A 22,312-nucleotide genomic window follows, 5' to 3' on the forward strand; every position below is an offset into this window, starting at 1 on the left:
TTTCAAATACTCATTCTACATTTTTCAAATAATTTTCCAACATTTTTAGAATATTTTTTATATAGTGATTTTGCAATATATATTAAAATATTTTAAAGTATAAACAAAAATAAAAAATAAAGCAAAAAAGGAAAACAGAAAATATAAAAAACCAAGAAAAACAGGCTATGGCTTCCCCGGCGCGTGGGCCGGTCCACCTTGCTCGCCCCCTTCATCGAGTCTGGAATAAATCAAATCTCAATCTCCAAAAACTTGGGCCGTTTCTTTAGCAAGTTGGGCCCATTTTGGAGCAACTGCTTGGGCTGTACGGCCTCGAATAAACGGGTGTGTTCAGCCCACAAAAGTCACCCGAAACGGACAGAGCGAAACCCTCTCCTCGCATTCCCCCGAACCCAAACTCCCAACCAATGGCGGCCACGGCGATGGAGCACGACGGCGGCGCCGAGGTGGTGGTCACCCCGGGGGAGCTCCTCGGGCCCTCCTCGTCCCTCGAGGCCGGGCGCGGCGCCTACGCCGACGGCCGCTCCGTGCGCGCGTCGGTCACCGGCCGCCGCCGCTTCGTGGCCCCCGCCCCCGGCTCCTCCGACCAGGTGGGGTTTACCTAGGGTTTCTGGGGCGGTCCGTCCCTTCGCTCCTCGCGCTGCTGCTTCTGATTGATTGGTTGGCTCGTTTTGGTTTGGCTGCAGAGGTCCACGGTGGAGGTGGTCGGGCACAAGGCGCACGGAGCCGTGCCTCAGCCGGGGAGCATCGTCATTGCCCGTGTAAGATCTCTCTCTGTTTCCAGGACAACGTTGATTGGAGTAGATTGATGTGCCGAGGCCGCGTTTTGTTCCATCGAATGTTGTTAGCTTTGCTTGGATGCATTTGTGTACCCGTCGGATGCCGTGGTTGAATTAGGGGCTGGATACTGTTGTTGTCTGTAATCATGCTTCATGTGGATATATCCGGCATATGTGGGTGGCAGTTACTTAAAATTATTTGAACTGTTAGAACACTAGAATGCAACGGCATTGCCTGTGCGAATAGACTCACCCACATAGAAATTACTTTTCCCTGTTAAAGGTTGAACTTGTTAACCTGTATAGCCTCACTGACTTGAAATTCAGGTAATGTTTGTGAACAACCAGCCTATTGTTCGTGTGTTGAGCCTAGCAGTAAACAAGTTCATATATGGCTGCTTGCTCCCAAACAATATCTGGTACATGTATGAAGATTTCTTTGTATCATCTCCTTATTGACCTCCGGAGATGACTTTACGTAACGAATATGGGGAGTTTGGTGTTTCATGGAAAGAGAACCTGGGCTTGCCCTCTGATTCTAAGCAAATAAACAGGGTGAAAATATCTTACATCTATATCTGTTTTTTTAGCAGATACTATCTCTTGTTCATAACTATCTTACCATCATTTTTTCGCATGTGTGGATATTCTGCTATAGGCAGTGGCACTGGTCAACGTCTCTTACTGTAGGTGGTTTAGCTGAAAGAGATTTGCATGCCAACTTCTTTTTAATTGCTGATGAAGTGCTAATTGATTGCTTGTTTCTTTTGCAGGTGACTAAGGTTATGGCTAGGATGGCTTCTGCAGATATAATGTGTGTTGACTCAAAGGCTGTCAAGGAAAAGTTCACTGGCATGATAAGGTATTGGCCCGTAGCTGTTATGCTGCCATTTGGTTCTGATCTTCATAGATTATTTGTATGGCTTTGCTTTTGAGTTGATTGCCAAAGTGTTTAGAGTCAATTGCTTTTGTTCATCATTTTTCTTGTAGATAATAGACAGTGTATTGCAGGGAAGTTAGTTCCTCATGCCAGGCTCTTATGTTTGTAGGCAGCAAGATGTTCGTGCAACTGAGATTGACAAGGTGGATATGTACCAGTCCTATCGACCTGGCGACATTGTCAGAGCTCTGGTTGTATCCTTTAGGGGGGAACGTTGTGTCCTATTTGTTTTCTCTTGGAGTCTTGGTCATGTGTATCTCCATGCTTCAAGTCACTTTATTTCCAGAAATTATTCATTTGATTATTTAGCAACCAGCTTCCAGTCTTGCCAGAGTACTTGATACTTTTCACCAGATTGCAAACCTTACATCACGCTGAAGCTCTCTCTTGGTGATGCAAGGGCATACTACCTTTCGACTGCCAAGAATGAACTTGGAGTTGTTTCTGCCCAAAGTATAGCTGGTAAGCTTTCTATTACTGCCATGCCCAATTACTCACCATTAATTTCAGGATGCAAGTATGCCTCGTGAAGTGAGTGTAGAAATTCGTTACAGTTGTTCCTAATATTGTATGATTCAGGCAGAATTGTGCTAATGCTGCTACCCTTGTTTTTCTCTATATAGGTGGTACGCTGGTCCCAACCAGTTGGACTGAGATGCAATGTGAATTGACTGGCCAAATTGAGCAAAGGAAAGTTGCAAAGGTGGAATAGATCTTGTTTACTTTGCCAGTTAGGAAGGTAAAATTTTTGGTTACAGAGCTGTTTCTCTCCTTCCAGCCTCAGGCCTCGGACTGTTTCAGTTATGTACTAAATGATGTGCCCTTATTTTACTAGTGGAAGCAGCTACTAGCCTGTAATGTATTGATATTCTGTACAGTGGCTAGTTGGCTACTTCAGCCTAGTCTCTGGTTTACAAGTTCTGCTCCGCACAGTGCACACTGATGCAGCCATTGATTATTGTCTAGCTCACTGTTGATCAGATTGCAAAAGTTCAGTAATCCAGTAAATGTTTCACTGGTCTACCCCTCTATCCACTGTACCATGCTTTCAAATGTTCATCGCCCCTATACCATTCCATTTTTTCTGCCTACCTGTACCTCCACCGGAAGTTTGTGGGTGTACTTGTAATAATCTCCTTATTGTCACTTTACAGGTTTTGGCGGTGTACGATATGTTCGATCGATCAATGGCGCTTGGTCCTCTTGACATGATCACTGCCACTTGATTTAGCACATTAACCTTGCTCATGTGGTACAACTTTGAGTGGGCTTTGATGACATGATCACTGCCACTTGATTTAGCACATTAACCTTGCTCATGTGGTACAACTTTGAGTGGGCTTTGATCGTGTAATACAATTATGCCCGTTGAATGTTATTCAGGCCTTTATGTGAGATTCTGATGCTCCGGTGTTCTTAGGTTTGTAAAAGTTGGAAGTTTTGGTGGAGGCTAGACTGACTATGGAAAACTTGACATCGAATTTTTTTCTTGCACACACAAAAAATGTCAAATTCTTGCACTGGAGACTTTACAGTGACAATTAAGGACGGTTTTACTGACACAGTGAAATTTGGGATTACCAGATGTCCAGTAGACTAATTGTCGTTTACGGGTCAGAGCAACAGTTTAATGCTGACCTGGAGCCTGGCCGGGCCAGTGCTACTTCAGCTGGTCGATAGCATTGTCGACCTCTCCAACCTACTCCCTCCGATCCAAATTACTCGTCGTGGTTTTAGTTCAAAAATTTGAACTAAAACCATGATGAGTAATTTGGAACGGAGTGAGTACTACCCAAGGTGGCCGGCCTGATCTCCCCCAAAAACTTAATTACTCTCGCTGCAAACTGCATGGTCAAAGCGATCTCGGAGGCCATGTGCATGTCTGAAAATGTTCTGAGAACATTGCCTTCGCCACCGAGCCACAAAGCGATTAATAATTTGCAGAAGGCTTTCAAGTTTCAAGGGTAAAAGATTGTTGTAACATTGTGAATGTGCGAGTAATGAGTGGTAAACCCTGAAGCTAAGTACTCCCTCTGTCTTAAATTAGTTGACTCAGATTTGCCATAGACATGGATGTATGTAGACATGTTTTAATGTTAGGTTCATATCTACTAGACAACTCTAACAGTCGAGGCAACTAATTAGGGAGGAAGCTAAGAGCATCTCCAGCCGTGCCCCCAACAGGCCCTTCCCAGACGATTTTTCCGTGCCGGCGCCCAAAAATCGGCCCAGTCGCGCCTTAGGAGCCCGATTTTTGCTGGTTTGTGCCAAAACTGGAGCCGGCGGACCCAGGCCGAACCTGGCGTGCTGGGGAGCGCCGGGGCGAGCGTTTTTGGCGCGAAAGTGGATGGGCCTGCCGAGTCAGCGAGACGCCACTTGGTCGCCCTCATCGCCTCGGTTCCTGCGGGAATCAATGCGAAGGCTGCCGCGCCGGTTAGCCTCCATTGATGCCTCACGGGTGGCGCAGTGAACGCGCCGCGACGCGCATCCCGCCACGCGTCGCCCGGCATGCAGCCCCGTCGCCGCCCAGCTGCGGCTATAAAAGCCGACCTCCCCGCCGGTGGACGCCACAGCTCTCATTCCCCCCCCCCCTCTCCGACGCAGAAAACACACTCTCCCCTCTTCCCGCCGACGGAAAAGATGGCCGAGAGGTACCCAGGGGACGGCGCGGCGGCGAACGGCTTCGGCCGCTGCCACCTCCAAGAGCCGGAGGCTCGCCTGCTCTACGAGGCCGAGTACCCGGCGCCCCCGGACATGCGGCTGCCGGGGACGTGGAGGCTCAGCGCCGGTGGCGTCCCGATGTCACCGGTGCCCGAAGGGGCGGCACGGCGGGCCGAGATCACCCGCATCCGCTCGACCCCGACGAAGGAGCAGCGGAACGAGCCGCGCTACGTCCCTGACAGCCACACCCTCCGGACCATGTACTTCCAACGCCGCCGCGAAGAGCAGATCACCTCCACCAACGGCGTCATCCCGCGGGGCTGCCTCAACGCCGACGGGCGGCACGAGTGGTGGGGCGTGCCAGGCCGCACCCTCGAGGCCGTGCTCGACCACATCGAGACCGGCAACGTGCCGCGCCTCAAGTACCCGCCGCGGCCGTCCTTCTCTCGCCGCCGTGGTAGCTCCTGGACACGGCGGCGGATGGAGCCTTTGTCGTCCTCGTCGTCGGGCTCCGGCTCGCCGACCGCGTTCCGCCCCGTCAAGCCCGAGCCGGAGGAGGCGCCGCTCGGGCGCCGCACCCGCAGCAGAGCCCTCGTCATCAACGAGGGTGCCCGGCCCTCCCCACCTGGATCGGCACCGGCGAGGCGCTCCCTGCGCCTGGTCCAGCCGAAACCCGAGCCGGGGCTGCTCCCCGTGAAGCCGGAGCACGTCGACATGGTGGCCCCCCACGACGAGTCCGCCCTCAAGTGGGCGAAGGAGGATTATGTCCGCGAGCAGGTGCGCCGCCAGCGCCGGGCGTACCTGAAGCTCCAGGCCCGTCGCCGCGCCGAGGAAGGCGGCGTCATCGTCCTCGACAGCGATGAGGAGGGCGAGGCCGGGCCGTCCAGCACCTGCCGCGTGTCGGCGACCCCGGCCAGGGCTGCAGCAGGGACGGCGGCGGCAACTACACCCGCTTCTACATGCTTCTCGGCATTTAGACGGCGGCGGCGACGACGGCGGCTAGGCTTTTTTAAGTTTGGCGTAGTTAGGCGTAGTTTGCCTGTTCTTTATGTTTTTGTACAAATTTCATGAAGTATCGCCGAGTTCCTGCAAAAAATCGCCGAGTTTGCAAATATTTGAACGGAACATCGCTGAACCCGCGGTGACTGTGGGCCGACGACTGAGAATGAAGTCGCTTTCATAGGCCAATCTAGCACCGGTTCGCCCTCAGGCGGCTATTTTTCGGCGCTCTGAGGACCAAACGGCTGGAGATGCTGTGACGGCGAGGCGAGAGTTGACTTGCGCCAAGTCCTTGGTCACGTCTCTTTCCACCCCCAACATGCCGGCTCGGTCACCGCCGGTGGGAGCTTACGCCACGCCATCGCCTTGGTCACCGATTCCGAAGCGCAACATGATCATTGGAGCAGTTTCTGTCGGCTTACCAAATACCACAGCGACGTCAAGTAAAGAAAGTGCACTTGCAACCTGCTCCTCCAATGCGAGTATATAGAAAAAACTACTCCCTCCGTCCCAAAATTCTTGTCTTAAATTTATCTAGATACGGATGTATCAAATCACGTTTTAGTATTAGATACATCCGTATCTAGACAAATTTAGGATAAGAATTTTGGGACGGAGGGAGTACTACATTATAGGCCATCTCTACAAAAAACTACAACTTTTTTTAATTTTTCAAAAAACTATCATAAAATTGTTTCGTAGTTCAGAAAAACCAAATGATCATGTGATTAAAAATTAATCCAGTTTATGACAGGTCGGGCCCGTCCCTAAATAAACCGTTTGTTGACTGTTTGTTTGATCGCCAACTTACATGTGGGACCCACATGTAAGCCCTCTTCTTCCTCTTGGCTTTCTTCTCTTTTTACCTCTCCCAAGTCCCAAGCCACAGCCGACGCAGCCACGGAGGGCCAGCACCAAGGCCGGCGCGCCCTGCAGCCCAGGGCGGCCGCTGCCCAGCCCAGCCGCCGACTTGCAGCCCACGGCCGCTGCTGGCTGTGGGGAGCCGCCGGCGCGCCCTGCAGCCCATGGCCGCCGCTGCCCCGCCCCGCCGCCGCCCTGCAGCCCACGGCCGCCGCCGGCTGTGGGGAGCTGCCGCCGCGCGCCATGGGCAGCAGCATTCGTCGTGTGCCATGGCCAGGGGATCCCCACCACGGGCACTATGGGCAGCCACCGCCGTCGCGCGCGCCATGGCCATCGGCAGACGCCACCGCACGCCATGGGCTCCCGCCCCGTGCGCCTTGGTTAGCCACCTCCTTTTGTCACCGGACGCATGCAGGAGCTGCCCTCCTCGTCGATGCTCCTCGGCGACGAGCTGGTGCTCCGAGGGATGACGTGGACGAGCTCCTCACGAGCTCACCGGCGGCGGGCGAAGTAGGACCGACGGACCTGATTGCTTTTTTTGAAAAAATACGGGGACCCGATTGCTTTTTTGGAAAAATACAGGGACCGGATTGTTTCTTTGAAAGAAAATAATACAGGGACCGACATGTGGGCTCCACTTGTCATAACGGTCCACATTATAGTCAAAGCTAACGGTGTTACCATATCAGACCTGACGGGTGGGTCACGGGTGGGCCAGTGTTGTCATAATCGCGGTTAAAAGTTAACACTTCAGTCACTAGGTTTTTTTTGGAACAACGAACCAATTTTGTGGTAGTTTTTTTGAAAGATTAAAAAAAGCGGTAGTTTTCTGTAGAGATAGCCTGTAATGTGTCTAGCACTGGTCTACTATATCACTAAGCTCCCTAGGGGTAAAAGGCCTCACAATTAATTGAGATGTCCAATTAGAATTGGGTTACCCGATTTTGACCAAATCAACAACTTCTAAAATCTCACATTCAATTCTTTTATACTATATATTATGCTTCCTAACTTTTAAGTCCTCACAACTAATTGTGGTTTTCAGTTTAGAACTTGGTCTCCTGATTTTGACTGGTTCAATAATTTCTTAAAGAGCTCTCCCATTTAATTATTTTAATTCACCATATTCCTTAATTTTAAAGCTCTTTTATTCGATTGAGATATTCAATTCTGAATTTAGTTTACGATTTTGATCGGGCCAACAATTTTTCAAATCAATCAACACCAACCGGCTAGAAAAACATATCAACTCCGTGCACCCTCTTACCACCTAGAAAAAAACAAGCGCCATCATGTGATGATACTATAGCACCAATATAGTACATGTACTCACCGACGCAGAAATTTACCCACAAAAGTATGAGTTGACTAGCGCATAACACAGAATCATACCATGAAAGCCCCACAAATAACCGCATTATAAATAAACATAAAACACACTCCATCGTCTCCCCCATCGGTCAAACTAAATATTCCATTAGTTCCAAAATACAAGGGGTATTAGTTCTTTGGAAAGCCAAATTTCTTTAACTTTGACCAAGTTTAGAGCCAAAATATTGACATCCACAATATTAAGCCAAAAAATTATGAAAATTCATTTCATGATGAATCTAATAACACCAATTTGATATTACGAATTTTGATATGTTTCTTCATAAATTTGATCAACTTAAAAAGGTTGGACTTTTCCAAAAAGTAATACACCTTATATTGTAAAATAAAAGGATTTTTTTTTTAGAATCTCAACAACACCAACGGCGCAGCAAAGCGCGCCTAACCCTTCTAGTACATACTAAATGTACTACTAGGAACCGAGAGCTTCCCAGCCATTCCCGGGTGATTCGCGATTGGTTCTTGATGAGGTGTTTGCTAAGATGATTTGGAGGTGTCGTTTTCGTGGGAAATTTGTATATTGCGAAATGTGAAAGAGTTGATGGAGAGTCTCCTCTGTTTATTCCCGGGAGGGAGCGACCAGGTCTGCCGTGTGACTGTACATGTACGTCGCTTGTTCTGACTCCTTCCCTCCCGACCCACCTTCGGCGCCCAGAGCTATTCGTGTATACATACATACATACGCGCGCAGTGCTAATTAGCTCTTCTTCTTCTTCTTCCAACTATGCTGAGGTAATCTCTAAAGCTTGCTCCCGTGCTCTCCGTGTCTTAGGAGATGCTGATCCATGAGTAGAAAGTGAATCCGCCAAGACAACTCTTCTTCTATTCCAGGAGAACTGACCCCTTTCAGCTCGTTGTCTCAGGTGTGTTTTGTCAACTCCTTTTTTGCCCCTACTTGAAGCTTAACTCGATGCTTCAAAAGCGAGACGAATGCATTAGTTGTTCCCAGGACTCACCCGGGTCTATGATATATAAAAGCCAATACGCAATGATTTTATGCATTTTCCAAAAAGAAACCTGTGCTAATGAATGTATGTGCTGTTTGCATACAATATAGCTTAGACCAGTACATGCATAGAGCTAGTTTTTTCAACACAATACAGATACGGACACTCATACATACGCACCCATGGACGGATTCAAGCCCCAGGCAGCTCGGGCGGGAGCCTGGGGCATGAGGCCCAGTTCCTTTGTCCACTGTAGCGAATACTGTAGTTGTTTGCTACAACAGTACACAAAGGCTGCCTGGGCCTGGCCCATTCCTTGGTCCGTCACTGTATGCACATACACTCACCTCTATGAACACGTACGCACACCATGTTTCATATGAGCATCTCCGAAAGACTAAGCCGAGCTTGCACATTATCTTAAGATTGATGAAGTCGCCACAAATGTCTTTGTCGTCGACGCGAATGCCTCCTACCATTGAAAGCACATCGCCGAAAGGCCTGAAATAAATTCAGAAAAATATGAGCACCAGTTTCAAGTCTAGAACTTGAACTCTGATGGGCTAGGAATGCCGTTGTCCTCCTAACCATCCGACCATAGGTTGGTTCGTATGCATAGAGCTAGTTGAAGTTAACTTTTAATGTGATGTTAGATCCATACTTAACGTGAGGTTACTTAGATACTCACCACAATTACAAAAAGATATATCTTTTTGTGCAAACAATAATTAGGACCACCCCGGGCAATGGCCAATCGACATTTAAAAGGAATATCATACTTGACGAGGGAATGCCCACTGGGTCGGGGAGGCCAACGACGACAATCGACCCAGCTAAAGGCCCAGGCCCATCATCAACAAGGCCCAATTCAGCAGTCAGGTGTCACGGCCTAGCCGGTGGTGAAGAAACCAGATCCAACAGCACCATGACACAAGGCTCGGTCGGTTATGGCACAGGTCAGTTGGATCACCCGAAAGTCAAGGGGTGAGCCATGAAGACAAGCGATTACTACATGCTTCACTAAGCATTAAACCATGTAAGTAAGTAGCAATAGAAACAGTCGGCATTCACGAGCCGTTATTTGTAGCATTAACTCAATCAGCCGTTGTACTCTCCCTCCGGTCTTTCTAAAAAGCACCTTCTAAAAAGCACCAGAGGGACTTTATAAGGCATGATTAGGGCACCTCTCTGCGGGTTCACAACCTTTGTATTCCTATACAAGAAGAAAGCCTAAGCAACATGAGTAGGGTATTATCCCTCATTGGGAGCCCTAACCTATGTAAATCCTCGTGTGTACACCCACCTTATCATCATGTACACTCTACACCTCTTCATATAGGCTCCTATACTTGATGTTAGAGAAATTTCCATGACAGTTGACGCCCAACGAGGGGCAGAGTGTTTGCAGAGCCATGGTCTAGGTGGTTTTGTCTTCGTTCATGGGCGGCGGGCTGATGCCGTGGGAGTCATTCGTTTTGGCTCTCTATACTTATTCCCTGATAATTCGGCATGGCACCCAGCCACCCACTCTCCAAGTGTGCATCGATGACAATTGGGAGTTTGTAGTTCCGCGCCAATGTCATTGCACTTTGTGCCTGCAAGATCTGGTTCTGTAATGGTTGGTCGGGCCTGTGGCGCCTCGGTCCCTGACCCTGAGGCGCTCCGCAAAGCCCCAACCTGGCCATCCTTCTTCACAGCTAGTCGACATGGTCAGCACCAACTCATCGCATCCCATTCTGAAGTCTTGCTCCGATGGGGACAAGAGTTCTGGCAACCGCATTTCTACGGCTGAGGTTTTCATGGCCTCGGCCGACAACGATGACACACACAATGCTGGCGATGCGGCATCGAGCACAGCGAAGGCCATAACAGTTGAAGAGCTCTTGGGCATGCCCATCGGTGATTCTCCGATTGAGAAGGTTTGGAGGCTTTGCGCGTGGCCACCTTGTCCTAGTGTGAGCGTCTGGAGTGCATGAGGCAGGCGGCTGAGGCACGAGAGAGTGAGGTAGCCAAATTGTGTTGTCATTGTCATCGACTCTCTCAATTGACGGCCATGCTGGGTCGCACCATCGACAACACCTGGCAGATCGGGAACTCGAGTGAGGTCCAGGTTTTTCGCACCTAGATGCAAAATCCGATCGCGGTGAATAGGCTGGCGGATAAGATGCCGTCCCATAGGGACCAGGACGAAGGCAGAAAATTAAAGATGGATCGTCACTTTCATGAAGGCTGCTATCAAGCAGAACAACGTGTGTTCTCTATCAAGTGATCGTTTGGCAACCAGCTCTGGCAGGAGTTGGCCCACGGACCCAACGGCAAGCCGTGCTCTGACAGTTGGCTCATCCCAACCCAGTCGGTCCACTAATCGGCATCCACTCCTCCAAGTTCATCGACTACTCGGCGACAGCCAGAATTAGGGACACACTCGGTATCCTCTGTGGCACAGTTTGGTTTCTTGTTTAGATCCAAATACCGAAGTTCCATGGACTCGGTTGTGAGTTAGAAGTTTGAAGGGTGTTCCTCCTAAGGTTAGAGATTGGTGCCAATCGAGCTTATCAGGTTGAAGCTTTTTCACATAAGCATCGTTGCCCCAAACTTTAAGAAACGACAGCTTAGGTTTCTTGCCAAACCATAGTTCATATGATGTCGCCTCAACGGATTTAGATGGTGCCCTATTTAACGTCAATGCAGCTGTCTCTAATGCATAACCCCAAAAACGATAGTGATAAATCGGTAAGAGACATCATAGATCGCACCATATCAAATAAAGTACGGTTATGACGTTCGGACACACCATTACGCTGTGGTGTTCCAGGTGGCATGAGTTGTGAAACTATTTCACATTGTTTTAAATGAAGGCCAAACTCGTAACTCAAATATTCGCCTCCGTGATCAGATCGTAGAAACTTTATTTTCTTGTTACGATGATTCTCCACTTCACTATGAAATTCTTTGAACTTTTTAAATGTTTCAGACTTGTGTTTCATTAAGTAGATATACCCATATATGCTCAAATCATCTGTGAAGGTTAGAAAATAACGATACCCGCCGCGAGCCTCAACACTCATCGGACCGCATACATCGGTATGTATTATTTTCAATAAGTCAGTTGCTCGCTTCATTGTTCCGGAGAACGGAGTCTTAGTCATCTTGCCCATGAGGCATGGTTCGCAAGCATCAAGTGATTCCAAAAGCCCATCATCATGGAGTTTCTTCATGCGCTTTACACCAATATGACCTAAACGGCAGTGCCACAAATAAGTTGCACTATCATTATTAACCTTGCATCTTTTGGCTTCAATATTATGAATATGTGTATCACTACGATCGAGATTCAATAAACCATTCATATTAAGTGTATGACCATAGAAGGTTTTATTCATGTAAATAGAACAACAATTATTCTTTGAATTAAATGAATAACCGTATTGCAATAAACATGATCCAATCATATTCATGCTCAACGCAAACACCAAATAACATTTATTTTAGGTTCAACACTAATCCTGAAGGTAAAAGGAGTGTGCGATTGTGATCTTATCAACCTTGGAATCATTTCCAATACACATCGTCACCTCGTCCTTAACTAGTCTCTGTTTATCTTGCAACTCCTGTTTTCGTGTTACTACTCTTAGCAACTGAACCAGTATCAAATACCGATGGGTTGCTATAAACACTAGTAAAGTACACATCAATAACATGTATATCAAATATAGCTTTATTCACTTTGCCATCCTTCTTATCCACCAAGTATTTAGGGCAGTTCCACTTCGAGTGACCATTTCCTTTGTAGTAGAAGCACTCAGTTTCAGGCTTGGGTCTAGCTTTGGGTTTCTTCATGGGAGTGGCAACTTGCTTGCCATTCTTCTTGAAGTTCCGTTTCTTTCCCTTCGCCCTTTTACTTAAAACTAGTGGTCTTGTCAACCATCAACACTTGATGCTTTTTCTTGATTTCTATCTTCACCGATTTCAGCATCACGAAGAGCTCGGGAATCGTTTTCGTCATCCCTTGCATAATATAGTTCATCACAAAGTTCTAGTAGCTTGGTGATAGTGACTAGAGAACACTATCAATCATTATATTATATGAAAGATTAACTCCCACTTGATTCAAGCGATTGTAGTACCCAGACAATCTGAGTGCATGCTCACTGGTTGAGCTATTCTCCTCCATCTTATAGGCAAAGTACCGTCAGAGCTCTCATACCTCTCGACACGGGCATGAGTCTGAAATACTAATTTCAACTCTTGGAACATCTCACATGCTCCATGATGTTCAAAACGTTTTTGAAGTCCCGGTTTTAAGCCGTAAAGCATGGTGCACTAAACTATCAAGTAGTCATCATATCGAGCTTGCCAAACATTCATAACGTTTGCATGTACTCCTGCAATAGGTCTGTCACCTAGCGGTGCATCAAGGACATAATTCTTCTGTGCAGCAATGAGGATAATCCTCAGATCACGGACCTAGTCCGCATCATTGCTACTATCATCTTTCAACTTAGTTTTCTCTAGGAACATATCAAAAATAAAACAGGGGAGCTATACGCGAGCTATTGATCTACAACATAGATATGCAAATACTATCAGGACTAAGTTCATGATAAATTATAGTTCAATTAATCATATTACTTAAGAACTCTCACTTAGATAGACATCCCTCTAGTCATCTAAATGATCACGTGATCCAAATCAACTAAACCATGTCCGATCATCACGTGAGATGGAGTAGCTTTCAATGATGAACATCACTATGTTGATCATATCTACTATATGATTCACGCTCGACCTTTCGGTCTCCAGTGTTCCGAGGCCATATCTGCATATGCTAGGCTCGTCAAGTTTAACCCGAGTATTCTGCGTGTGCAAAACTGGCTTGCACCAGTTGTATGTGAACGTAGAGCTTATCACACCCGATCATCACGTGGTGTCTCGGCATGACGAACTATAGCAATGGTGCATACTCAGGGAGAACACTTATTTCTTGAAATTTAGTGAGGGGTCATCTTATAATGCTACCGCCGTACTAAGCAAAATAAGATGCATAAAGGATAAACATCACATGCAATCAATATAAGTGATATGATATGGCCATCATCATCTTGTGCCTTTGATCTCCATCTCCAAAGCACAGTCATGATCAACATCGTCACCGGCTTGACACCTTGATCTCCATCGAAGCATTGTTGTCGTCTCGCCAACTATTGCTTCTACGACTATCACTACCGCTTAGTGATAAAGTAAAGCAATTACATGGCGATTGCATTTCATACAATAAAGCGACAACCATATGGCTCCTGCCAATTGCCGATAGCTATTACAAAACATGACCATCTCATACAACAATTTATATATCATCACGTCTTGACCATATCACGTCACAACATGCCCTGCAAAAACAAGTTAGACGTCCTCTACTTTGTTGTTGCAAGTTTTACGTGGCTGCTACGGGCTTCTAGCAAGAACCGTTCTTACCTACGCATCAAAACCATAACGATTTTTCGTCAAGTGTGCTGTTTTAACCTTCAACAAGGACCGGGCGTAGTCACACTCGATTCAACTAAAGCTGGAGAAAGAGACACCCACTAGCCACCTGTGTGCAAAGCACGACGGTAGAACCAGTCTCATGAGCGCGGTCATGTAGTGTCAGTCTGGGCCGCTTCATCCAACAATACCGCCGAATCAAAGTATGACATGCTGGTAAGCAGTATGACTATTATCGCCCACAACTCTTTGTGTTCTACTCGTGCATATAACATCTACGCATAGACCTGGCTCGGATGCCACTGTTGGGGAACGTAGTATTTCAAAAAAATTCCTACGATCACGCAAGATCTATCTACGAGAAGCATAGCAACGAGCGGGGAGAGTGTGTCCACGTACCCTCGTAGACCGAAAGCGGAAGCGTTTAGTAACGCGGTTGATGTAGTCGAAAGTCTTCGCGATCCAACCGATCAAGTACTGAACGCACGGCACCTCCGCAATCTGCACACGTTTAGCTCGGTGACGTCCCTTGAACTCTTGATCCAGTTGAGGCCGAGGGAGAGTTTCGTCAGCACGACGGCGTGTTGACGGTGATGATGAAGTTACCGACGCAGGGCTTCGCCTAAGCACTACGACAATATGACCGAGGTGAAAAACTGTGGAGGGGGGCACCGCACACGGCTAAAGATCAACTTATGTGTCTATGGGGTGCCCCCCTCCCCCGTATATAAAGGAGGGAGGGAGGAGGCCGGCCGTCCCTAAGGGGCACGCCCAAGGGGGGGGGAATCCTACTCCAAGTAGGAATCGCCCCCCCTTTCCTAGTCCAAGTAGGAGAAGAAGGAAGGAGAGGGAGAGGGAAAGAGAGGCCGGGCCCCCTCCCCTAGTCCTATTCGGACTCCCCTTGGGGGGGGGGGGTACCTCCTGGCTGCTGTCCTCTCTCTCCCCTAAGGCCCACTAGGGCCCATTACTGTTGGGAATCGTAGCATAATTTAAAATTTTCCTACGCTCACCAAGATGCATCTATGGAGTGTACTAGCAACGAGGGGAAGGGAGTGCATCTACATACCCTTGTAGATCGCGAGCAGAAGCGTTCCAATGAACGTGGATGACGGAGTCGTACTCGCCGTGATCCAAATCACCGATGACCGAGTGCCGAACGGACGGCACCTCCGCGTTCAACACACGTACGGTGCAGCGACGTCTCCTCCTTCTTGATCCAGCAAGGGGGAAGGAGAGGTTGATGGAGATCCAACAGCACGACGGCGTGGTGGTGGATGTAGCGGATCTCCGGCAGGGCTTCGCCAAGCTTCTGCGAGAGAGAGAGAGGTGTTGCAGGGGAGGAGGGAGGCGCCCAAGGCTGTAGGTTGCTGCCCTCCCTCCCCCCCTTTATATAGGCCCCCTTGGGAGGGGGGGGGGCCAAAACCCATCTAGGGTTGGGGGGGGGGGGGGGGGCGGCGGCCAAGGGGTGGAAAGGGGTGCCTTGCCCCCCAAGGCAAGGGGGAAGCTCCCCCCCTAGGGTTCCCAACCCTAGGCGCATGGGGGGAGGCCCAAGGGGGCGCCCCAGCCCACTAAGGGCTGGTTCCCTTCCACTTTCAGCCCACGGGGCCCTCCGGGACAGGTGGCCCCACCCGGTGGACCCCCGGGACCCTTCCGGTGGTCCCGGTACAATACCGGTAACCCCCGAAACTTTCCCGGTGGCCGAAACTTGACTTCCTATATATAATTCTTCACCTCCGGACCATTCCGGAACCTCTCGTGACGTCCGGGATCTCATCCGGGACTCCGAACAACTTTCGGGTTTCCGCATACATATATCTCTACAACCCTAGCGTCACCGGACCTTAAGTGTGTAGACCCTACGGGTTCGGGAGACATGCAGACATGACCGAGACGCCTCTCCGGTCAATAACCAACAGCGGGATCTGGATACCCATGTTGGCTCCCACATGTTCCACGATGATCTCATCGGATGAACCACGGTGTCGAGGATTCAATCAATCCGTATGCAATTCCCTTTGCCAATCGGTATGTTACTTGCCCGAGATTCGATCGTCGGTATCCCAATACCTTGTTCAATCTCGTTACCGGCAAGTCTCTTTACTCGTACCGCAATGCATGATCCCGTGACTAACGCCTTAGTCACATTGAGCTCATTATGATGATGCATTACGGAGTGGGCCCAGAGATACCTCTCCGTCACACGGAGTGACAAATTCCAGTCTCGATCCGTGCCAACCCAACAGACACTTTCGGAGATACCCGTAATGCACCTTTATAGTCACCCAGTTACGTTGTGACGTTTGGCACACCCAAAGCACTCCTACGGTATCCGGGAGTTGCACGATCTCATGGTCTAAGGAAAAGATACTTGACATTGGAAAAGCTCTAGCAAACGAAACTACACGATCTTTTATGCTATGCTTAGGATTGGGTCTTGTCCATCACATCATTCTCCTAATGATGTGATCCCGTTATCAATGACATCCAATGTCCATAGTCAGGAAACCGTGACCATCTATTGATCAACGAGCTAGTCAACTAGAGGCTTACTAGGGACATGGTTGTGGTCTATGTATTCACACATGTATCTGAGTTTCCGATCAATACAATTCTAGCATGGATAATAGACAATTATCATGAATAAGGAAATATAATAATAACCAATTTATTATTGCCTCTAGGGCATATTTCCAACAGTCTCCCACTTGCACTAGAGTCAATAATCTAGTTCACATCACCATGTGATTAACACTCACTGGTCACATCACCATGTGACCAACATCTAAAGAGTTTACTAGAGTCAACAATCTAGTTCACATCACTATGTGATTATCACTCAATGTGTTCTGGTTTGGTCATGTTATGCTTGTGAGAGAGGTTATTAGTCAACGGGTCTGAACCTTTCAGAACCGTGTGCTTTACGAATATCTATGTCATCTTGTGGATGCTACCACGCGCTATTTGGAGCCATTTCAAATAATTGCTCTACTATACGAATCCGGTTTACTACTCAGAGTCATCCGGATTAGTGTCAAAGTTCGCATCGACGTAACCCTTTACGACGAACTCCTTTCCACCTCCATAATCGAGAAAATTCCTTAATCCACTAGGTACTAAGGATAAGTTCGACCGCTGTCATGAGATCCTTTCTCGGATCACCATTGTACCCTCTTGACCAACTCATGGCAAGGCACACTACATGTGCGGTACACAGCATAGCATACTATAGAGCCTATGTCTAAAGCATAGGGGACGACCTTCGTCCTTTCTCTATCTTCCGCTGTGGTCAGGTCTTGAGTCTCACTCAATACTCACACCTTGTAACACAGCCAAGAACTCCTTCTTTGCTGATCTATTTTGAACTCTTTCAAAATCATGTCAAGGTGTGCTGTCCTTTTGAAAGTATCATCAAGCGTCTTGATCTATCTCTATGGATCTTGATGCCCAATATGTAAGTAGCTTTATCCAGGTCTTCCTTTGAAAAACTCCTTTCAAACAACCCTTTATGCTTTCCAGAAATTTTACATCATTTCGGATCAACAATATGTCATTCACATATACTTATCAGAAATGTTGTAGCGCTCCCACTCACTTTATTGTAAATACAAGTTTCTAACAAACTTTGTATAAACCCAAAAACTTTGATCACCCCATCAAAGCGTATATTCTGACTCCGAGATGCTTGCTCTAATCCATGGAAGGATCGCTGGAGCTAGCATACCTTTTAGCATCCTTAGGATCGACAAAACCTTTCTGATTGTATCACATACAACCTTTCCTCACGAAAAACTGGTAAGGAAACTTGTTTTGACATCCATCTGCCAGATTTCATAAATGTAGCTAATGCTAACATGATTCCGACGGACCTAAGCATCGCTACGGATGAGAAAAAACTCATTGTAGTCAACTCCTTGAACTTGTGAAAATACTCTTTGCCACAAGTCGAGCTTCATAGACGGTAACATTACCGTCCATGTCCGTCTTCTTCTTAAAGATCCATTTATCTCAATGGCTTGCCGATCATCGGGCAAGTTCACCAAAGTCCATGCTTTGTTCTGATACATGGATTCTATCTCGGATTTCATGGCCTCGAGCCATTCGTCGGAATATGGGCCCACCATCGCTTCTCCATAGCTCGTAGGTTCATAGTTGTCTAGCAACATGACTTCCAAGGCAGGATCACGCATTACTCTGAAGTAGTGCGCATCCTCGTCGTCCTACGAGGTTTGGTAGTGACTTGATCCGAAGTTTCATGATCACCATCATAAGCTTCCACTTCAATTGGTGTAGGTGCCACAGGAACAACTTCCTGTGCCCTGCTACATACTAGTTGAAGCGACGGTTCAATAACCTTATCAAGTCTCCACCATCCTCCCACTCAATTCTTTCGAGAGAAACTTTTCCTCGAGAAAGGACTCGTTTCTAGAAGCAATTACTTTTGCTTCCAGATCTGAAATAGGAGGTATACCCAACTGTTTTTGGGTATTCTATGAAGATGCATTTATCCGCTTTGGGTTCGAGCTTATCAGCCTGAAACTTTTTCACATAAGCATCGCAGCCCCAAACTTTTAAGAAACGACAACTTAGGTTTCTATAAACGGTGTCGTCTCAACGGAATTGCGTGGTGCCCCTTTTAAAGTGAATGCGGTTGTCTCTAATGCCTAACCCATAAATGATAGTGGTAATTTGATAAGAAACATCATGGTATGCACCATATCCAATAGGGTGCAGTTATGATGTTCGGACACACCATCACACTATGGTGTTCCAGGCGGTATTAATTGTGAAACACTTTCCACAATGTCTCAATTGTGTGCCAAACTCGTATCTCAGATACTCATCTCTATGATCATATCACAGACATTTTATCCTCTTGTCACGACGATCTTCAACTTCACTCTGAAATTACTTGAACCTTTCAATAATTCAGACTAGTGTTTCATCAAGTAAATACACTCAGCATCTACTCAAATCATCTGTGAAGTAAGAACATAACGATGTCCACTGCATGCCTCAGCACTCATTGGACTGCGTACATCAAAATGTATTACTTCCAATAAGTTGCTCTCTTGTTCCATCTCACTGAAAACGAGGACTTTCAGTCATTTTGCCCATGTGGTATGATTTGCATGTCTCAAGTGATTCATAATCAAGTGAGTCCAAACGATCCATCTGTATGGAGTTTCTTCATGCATATATACCAATAGACATGGTTCGCATGTCTCAATCTTTTCAAAAATGAGTGAGTCCAAAGATCCACCTACATGGAGCTTCTTCATGCGTTCTACACCAATATGACTCAAGTGGCAGTGCCACAAGTATGTGGTACTATCATTACTATCTTTTTGGCATGAACATGTGTATCACTACGATCGAGATTCATTTTAGGTGCAAGACCATTGAAGGTATTATTCAAATAAACAGAGTAACCATTATTCTCCTTAAATGAATAACCGTTTTGCGGTAAACATAATCCAATCATGTTCAACGCAAACACCAAATCTCGATGGTAGAGGGAGCATGCGATGCTTGATCACATCAACCTTGGAAACACTTCCAACACATATCGTCATCTCACCTTTAGCTAGTCTCCATTTATTCCGCAGCTTTTATTTCGAGTTACTAACACTTAGCAACCGAACCAGTATCTAATACCCTGGTGCTGCTAGGAGTACTAGTAAAGTACACATTCATATAACGTATATCCAATATACTTCTGTCGACCTTGCCTGCCTTCTCATCTACCAAGTATCTAGGGTAGTACTGCTTCAGTGACCGTTCCTCTCATTACAGAAGCACTTAGTCTCGGGTTTGGGTTCAACCTTGGGATTCTTCACTAGAGCAGCAAACGACTTGCTGTTTCATGAAGTATCCCTTTTGCCCTTGCCCTTCGTAAACTAGTGGTTTTACTAACCATCAACAATTGATGCCCCTTCTTGATTTCTACTCTCGCGGTGTCAAACATCGCGAATAGCTCAAGGATCATCATAATTATCCTTGATATGTTATAGTTCATCACGAAGCTCTACTAGCTTGGTGGCAGTGACTATGGAGAACTATCACTATCTCATCTGGGAGATTAACTCCCACTCGATTCAAGCGATTGTGGCACTCAGACAATCTGAGCACATGCTCAACGATTGAGCTTTTCTCCCTTAGTTTGCAGGCTTAAGAAACTTGTCAGAGGTCTCATACCTCTTGACGTGGGCACTAGTCTGAAATCCCAATTTCAGTCTTCGGAACATCTCACATGTTCTGCGACGTTTCAAAAACGTCTTTGGTGCCACAATTCTAAACCGCACTGAACTATCACGTAGTCATCAAAACGTGTATGTGAGATGTTTCGCAACATCTACAGACGACGCTGAGGTTCAGCACACCGAGCGGTGCATTAAGGACATAAGCCTTCTGTGCAGCAATGAGGACAATCCTCAGTTTACGGACCCAGTCCGCATAATTGCTACTACCAACTTTCAACTAAATTTTCTCTAGGAACATATCTTAACCAGTAGAACTCAAGCGCAAGCTATGACATAATTTGCAAATACCTATTTGACTATGTTCATGATAATGAAGTTCATCTGATTATGAACTCCCACTCAGATAGACATCCCTCTAGTCATCTAAGTGAAACATGATCCGAGTTTAACTAGGCCGTGTCCGATCATCACGTGAGACGGACTAGTCAAGATCGGTGAACATCTCCATGTTGATCGCATCTTCTATACGACTCATGCTCGACCTTTCGGTCCTCCGTGTTCCGAGGCCATGTCTGTACATGCTAGGCTCGTCAAGTCAACCTAAGTGTATTGCGTGTGTTCCGAGGCCATGTCTGTACATGCTAGGCTCGTCAACACCCGTTGTATTCGAACGTTAGAATCTATCACACCCGATCATCACGTGGTGCTTTGAAACAACGAACCTTCGCAACGGTGCACAGTTAGGGTGAACACTTTCTTGAAATTATTATAAGGGATCATCTTACTTACTACCGTCGTTCTAAGCAAATAAGATGCAAAAACATGATAAACATCACATGCAATCAAATAGTGACATGATATGGCCAATATCATCATGCTCCTTTGATCTCCATCTTCGGGGCACCATGATCATCTTTGTCACCGGCATGACACCATGATCTCCATCATTGTGTCTTCATGAAGTCGTCACGCCAACGATTACTTCTACTTCTATGTCTAACCCGTTTAGCAACAAAGTAAAGTAATTTACATGGCGTTATTCAATGACACGCAGGTCATACAAAATAATAAAGACAACTCCTATGGCTCCTGCCGGTTGTCATACTCATCGACATGCAAGTCGTGATTCCTATTACAAGAATATGATCAATCTCATACATCACATATATCATTCATCACATCTTCTGGCCATATCACATCACATAGCACTTGCTGCAAAAACAAGTTAGACGTCCTCTAATTGTTGTTGCAAGTTTTTACGTGGTTTGTAGGTTTCTAGCAAGAACGTTTCTTACCTACGTATGACCACAACGTGATTTGCCAATTTCTATTTACCCTTCATAAGGACCCTTTTCATCGAATCCGTTCCGACTAAAGTAGGAGAGACAGACACCCGCTAGCCACCTTATGCAACTAGTGCATGTCAGTCGGTGGAACCTGTCTCACGTAAGTGTACGTGTAAGGTCGGTTCGGGCCGCTTCATCCTACGATGCCGCCGAAACAAGAAAAGACTAGTAGCGGCAAGAAGAATTGGCAAACTCAACGCCCACAACTTCTTTGTGTTCTACTCGTGCATAGTAACTACGCATAGACCTGGCTCTGATACCACTGTTGGGAATCGTAGCATAATTTAAAATTTTCCTACGCTCACCAAGATGCATCTATGGAGTGTACTAGCAACAAGGGGAAGGGAGTGCATCTACATACCCTTGTAGATCGCGATCGGAAGCGTTCCAATGAACGTGGATGACGGAGTCGTACTCGCCGTGATCCAAATCACCGATGACCGAGTGCCGAACGGACGGCACCTCCGCGTTCAACACACGTACGGTGCAGCGACGTCTCCTCCTTCTTGATCCAGCAAGGGGAAAGGAGAGGTTGATGGAGATCCAACAGCATGACGGCATGGTGGTGGATGTAGCGGATCTCCGGCAGGGCTTCGCCAAGCTTCTGCGAGAAAGAGAGAGGTGTTGCAGGGGAGGAGGGAGGCGCCCAAGGCTGTAGGTTGCTGCCCTCCCTCCCCTCCCTTTATATAGGCCCCCTTGGGAG

The 22,312-nt window shown here is 47.1% G+C and overlaps 2 protein-coding genes across 2 annotated transcripts in view; both read left to right on the forward strand.

The window, feature by feature from the left end:
- Window positions 1-360: 360 nt before the first annotated feature.
- Window positions 361-3,122, forward strand: LOC123125419 (exosome complex component CSL4). Its single transcript, XM_044545914.1, has 7 exons — window positions 361-590; window positions 687-761; window positions 1,553-1,641; window positions 1,829-1,913; window positions 2,100-2,181; window positions 2,343-2,458; window positions 2,874-3,122. Exons 1-6 carry the CDS (start codon window positions 408-410, stop codon window positions 2,429-2,431), a joined length of 603 nt encoding a protein of 200 aa, XP_044401849.1. The 5' UTR covers window positions 361-407; the 3' UTR covers window positions 2,432-2,458; window positions 2,874-3,122.
- A 3,282-nt stretch (window positions 3,123-6,404) lies between these two features.
- Window positions 6,405-22,312, forward strand: part of LOC123120876 (wall-associated receptor kinase 5) — a 25,911-nt gene continuing 10,003 nt past the window's right edge. The window contains exon 1 of the mRNA XM_044540853.1: window positions 6,405-6,620. Within this exon, the coding sequence (XP_044396788.1) occupies window positions 6,405-6,620 (216 nt within the window). The remainder of the gene's footprint in view (window positions 6,621-22,312) is intronic.

Source organism: Triticum aestivum, chromosome 5D (genome assembly GCF_018294505.1).
Source record: "Triticum aestivum cultivar Chinese Spring chromosome 5D, IWGSC CS RefSeq v2.1, whole genome shotgun sequence".
Lineage (NCBI taxonomy): Eukaryota > Viridiplantae > Streptophyta > Magnoliopsida > Poales > Poaceae > Triticum > Triticum aestivum.

What these genes read in the sequence shown, in the direction of transcription:
- LOC123125419 (XM_044545914.1), top strand. Translation starts at nt 408, where the DNA reads ATGGCGGCCACGGCGATGGAGCACGACGGCGGCGCCGAGGTGGTGGTC. An exon ending in AAGTTCACTGGCATGATAAG is followed by an intron (nt 1,642 to 1,828) that starts GTATTGGCCCGT and finishes TTATGTTTGTAG; the next exon opens with GCAGCAAGATGTTCGTGCAA. An exon ending in ACATTGTCAGAGCTCTGGTT is followed by an intron (nt 1,914 to 2,099) that starts GTATCCTTTAGG and finishes ATCACGCTGAAG; the next exon opens with CTCTCTCTTGGTGATGCAAG.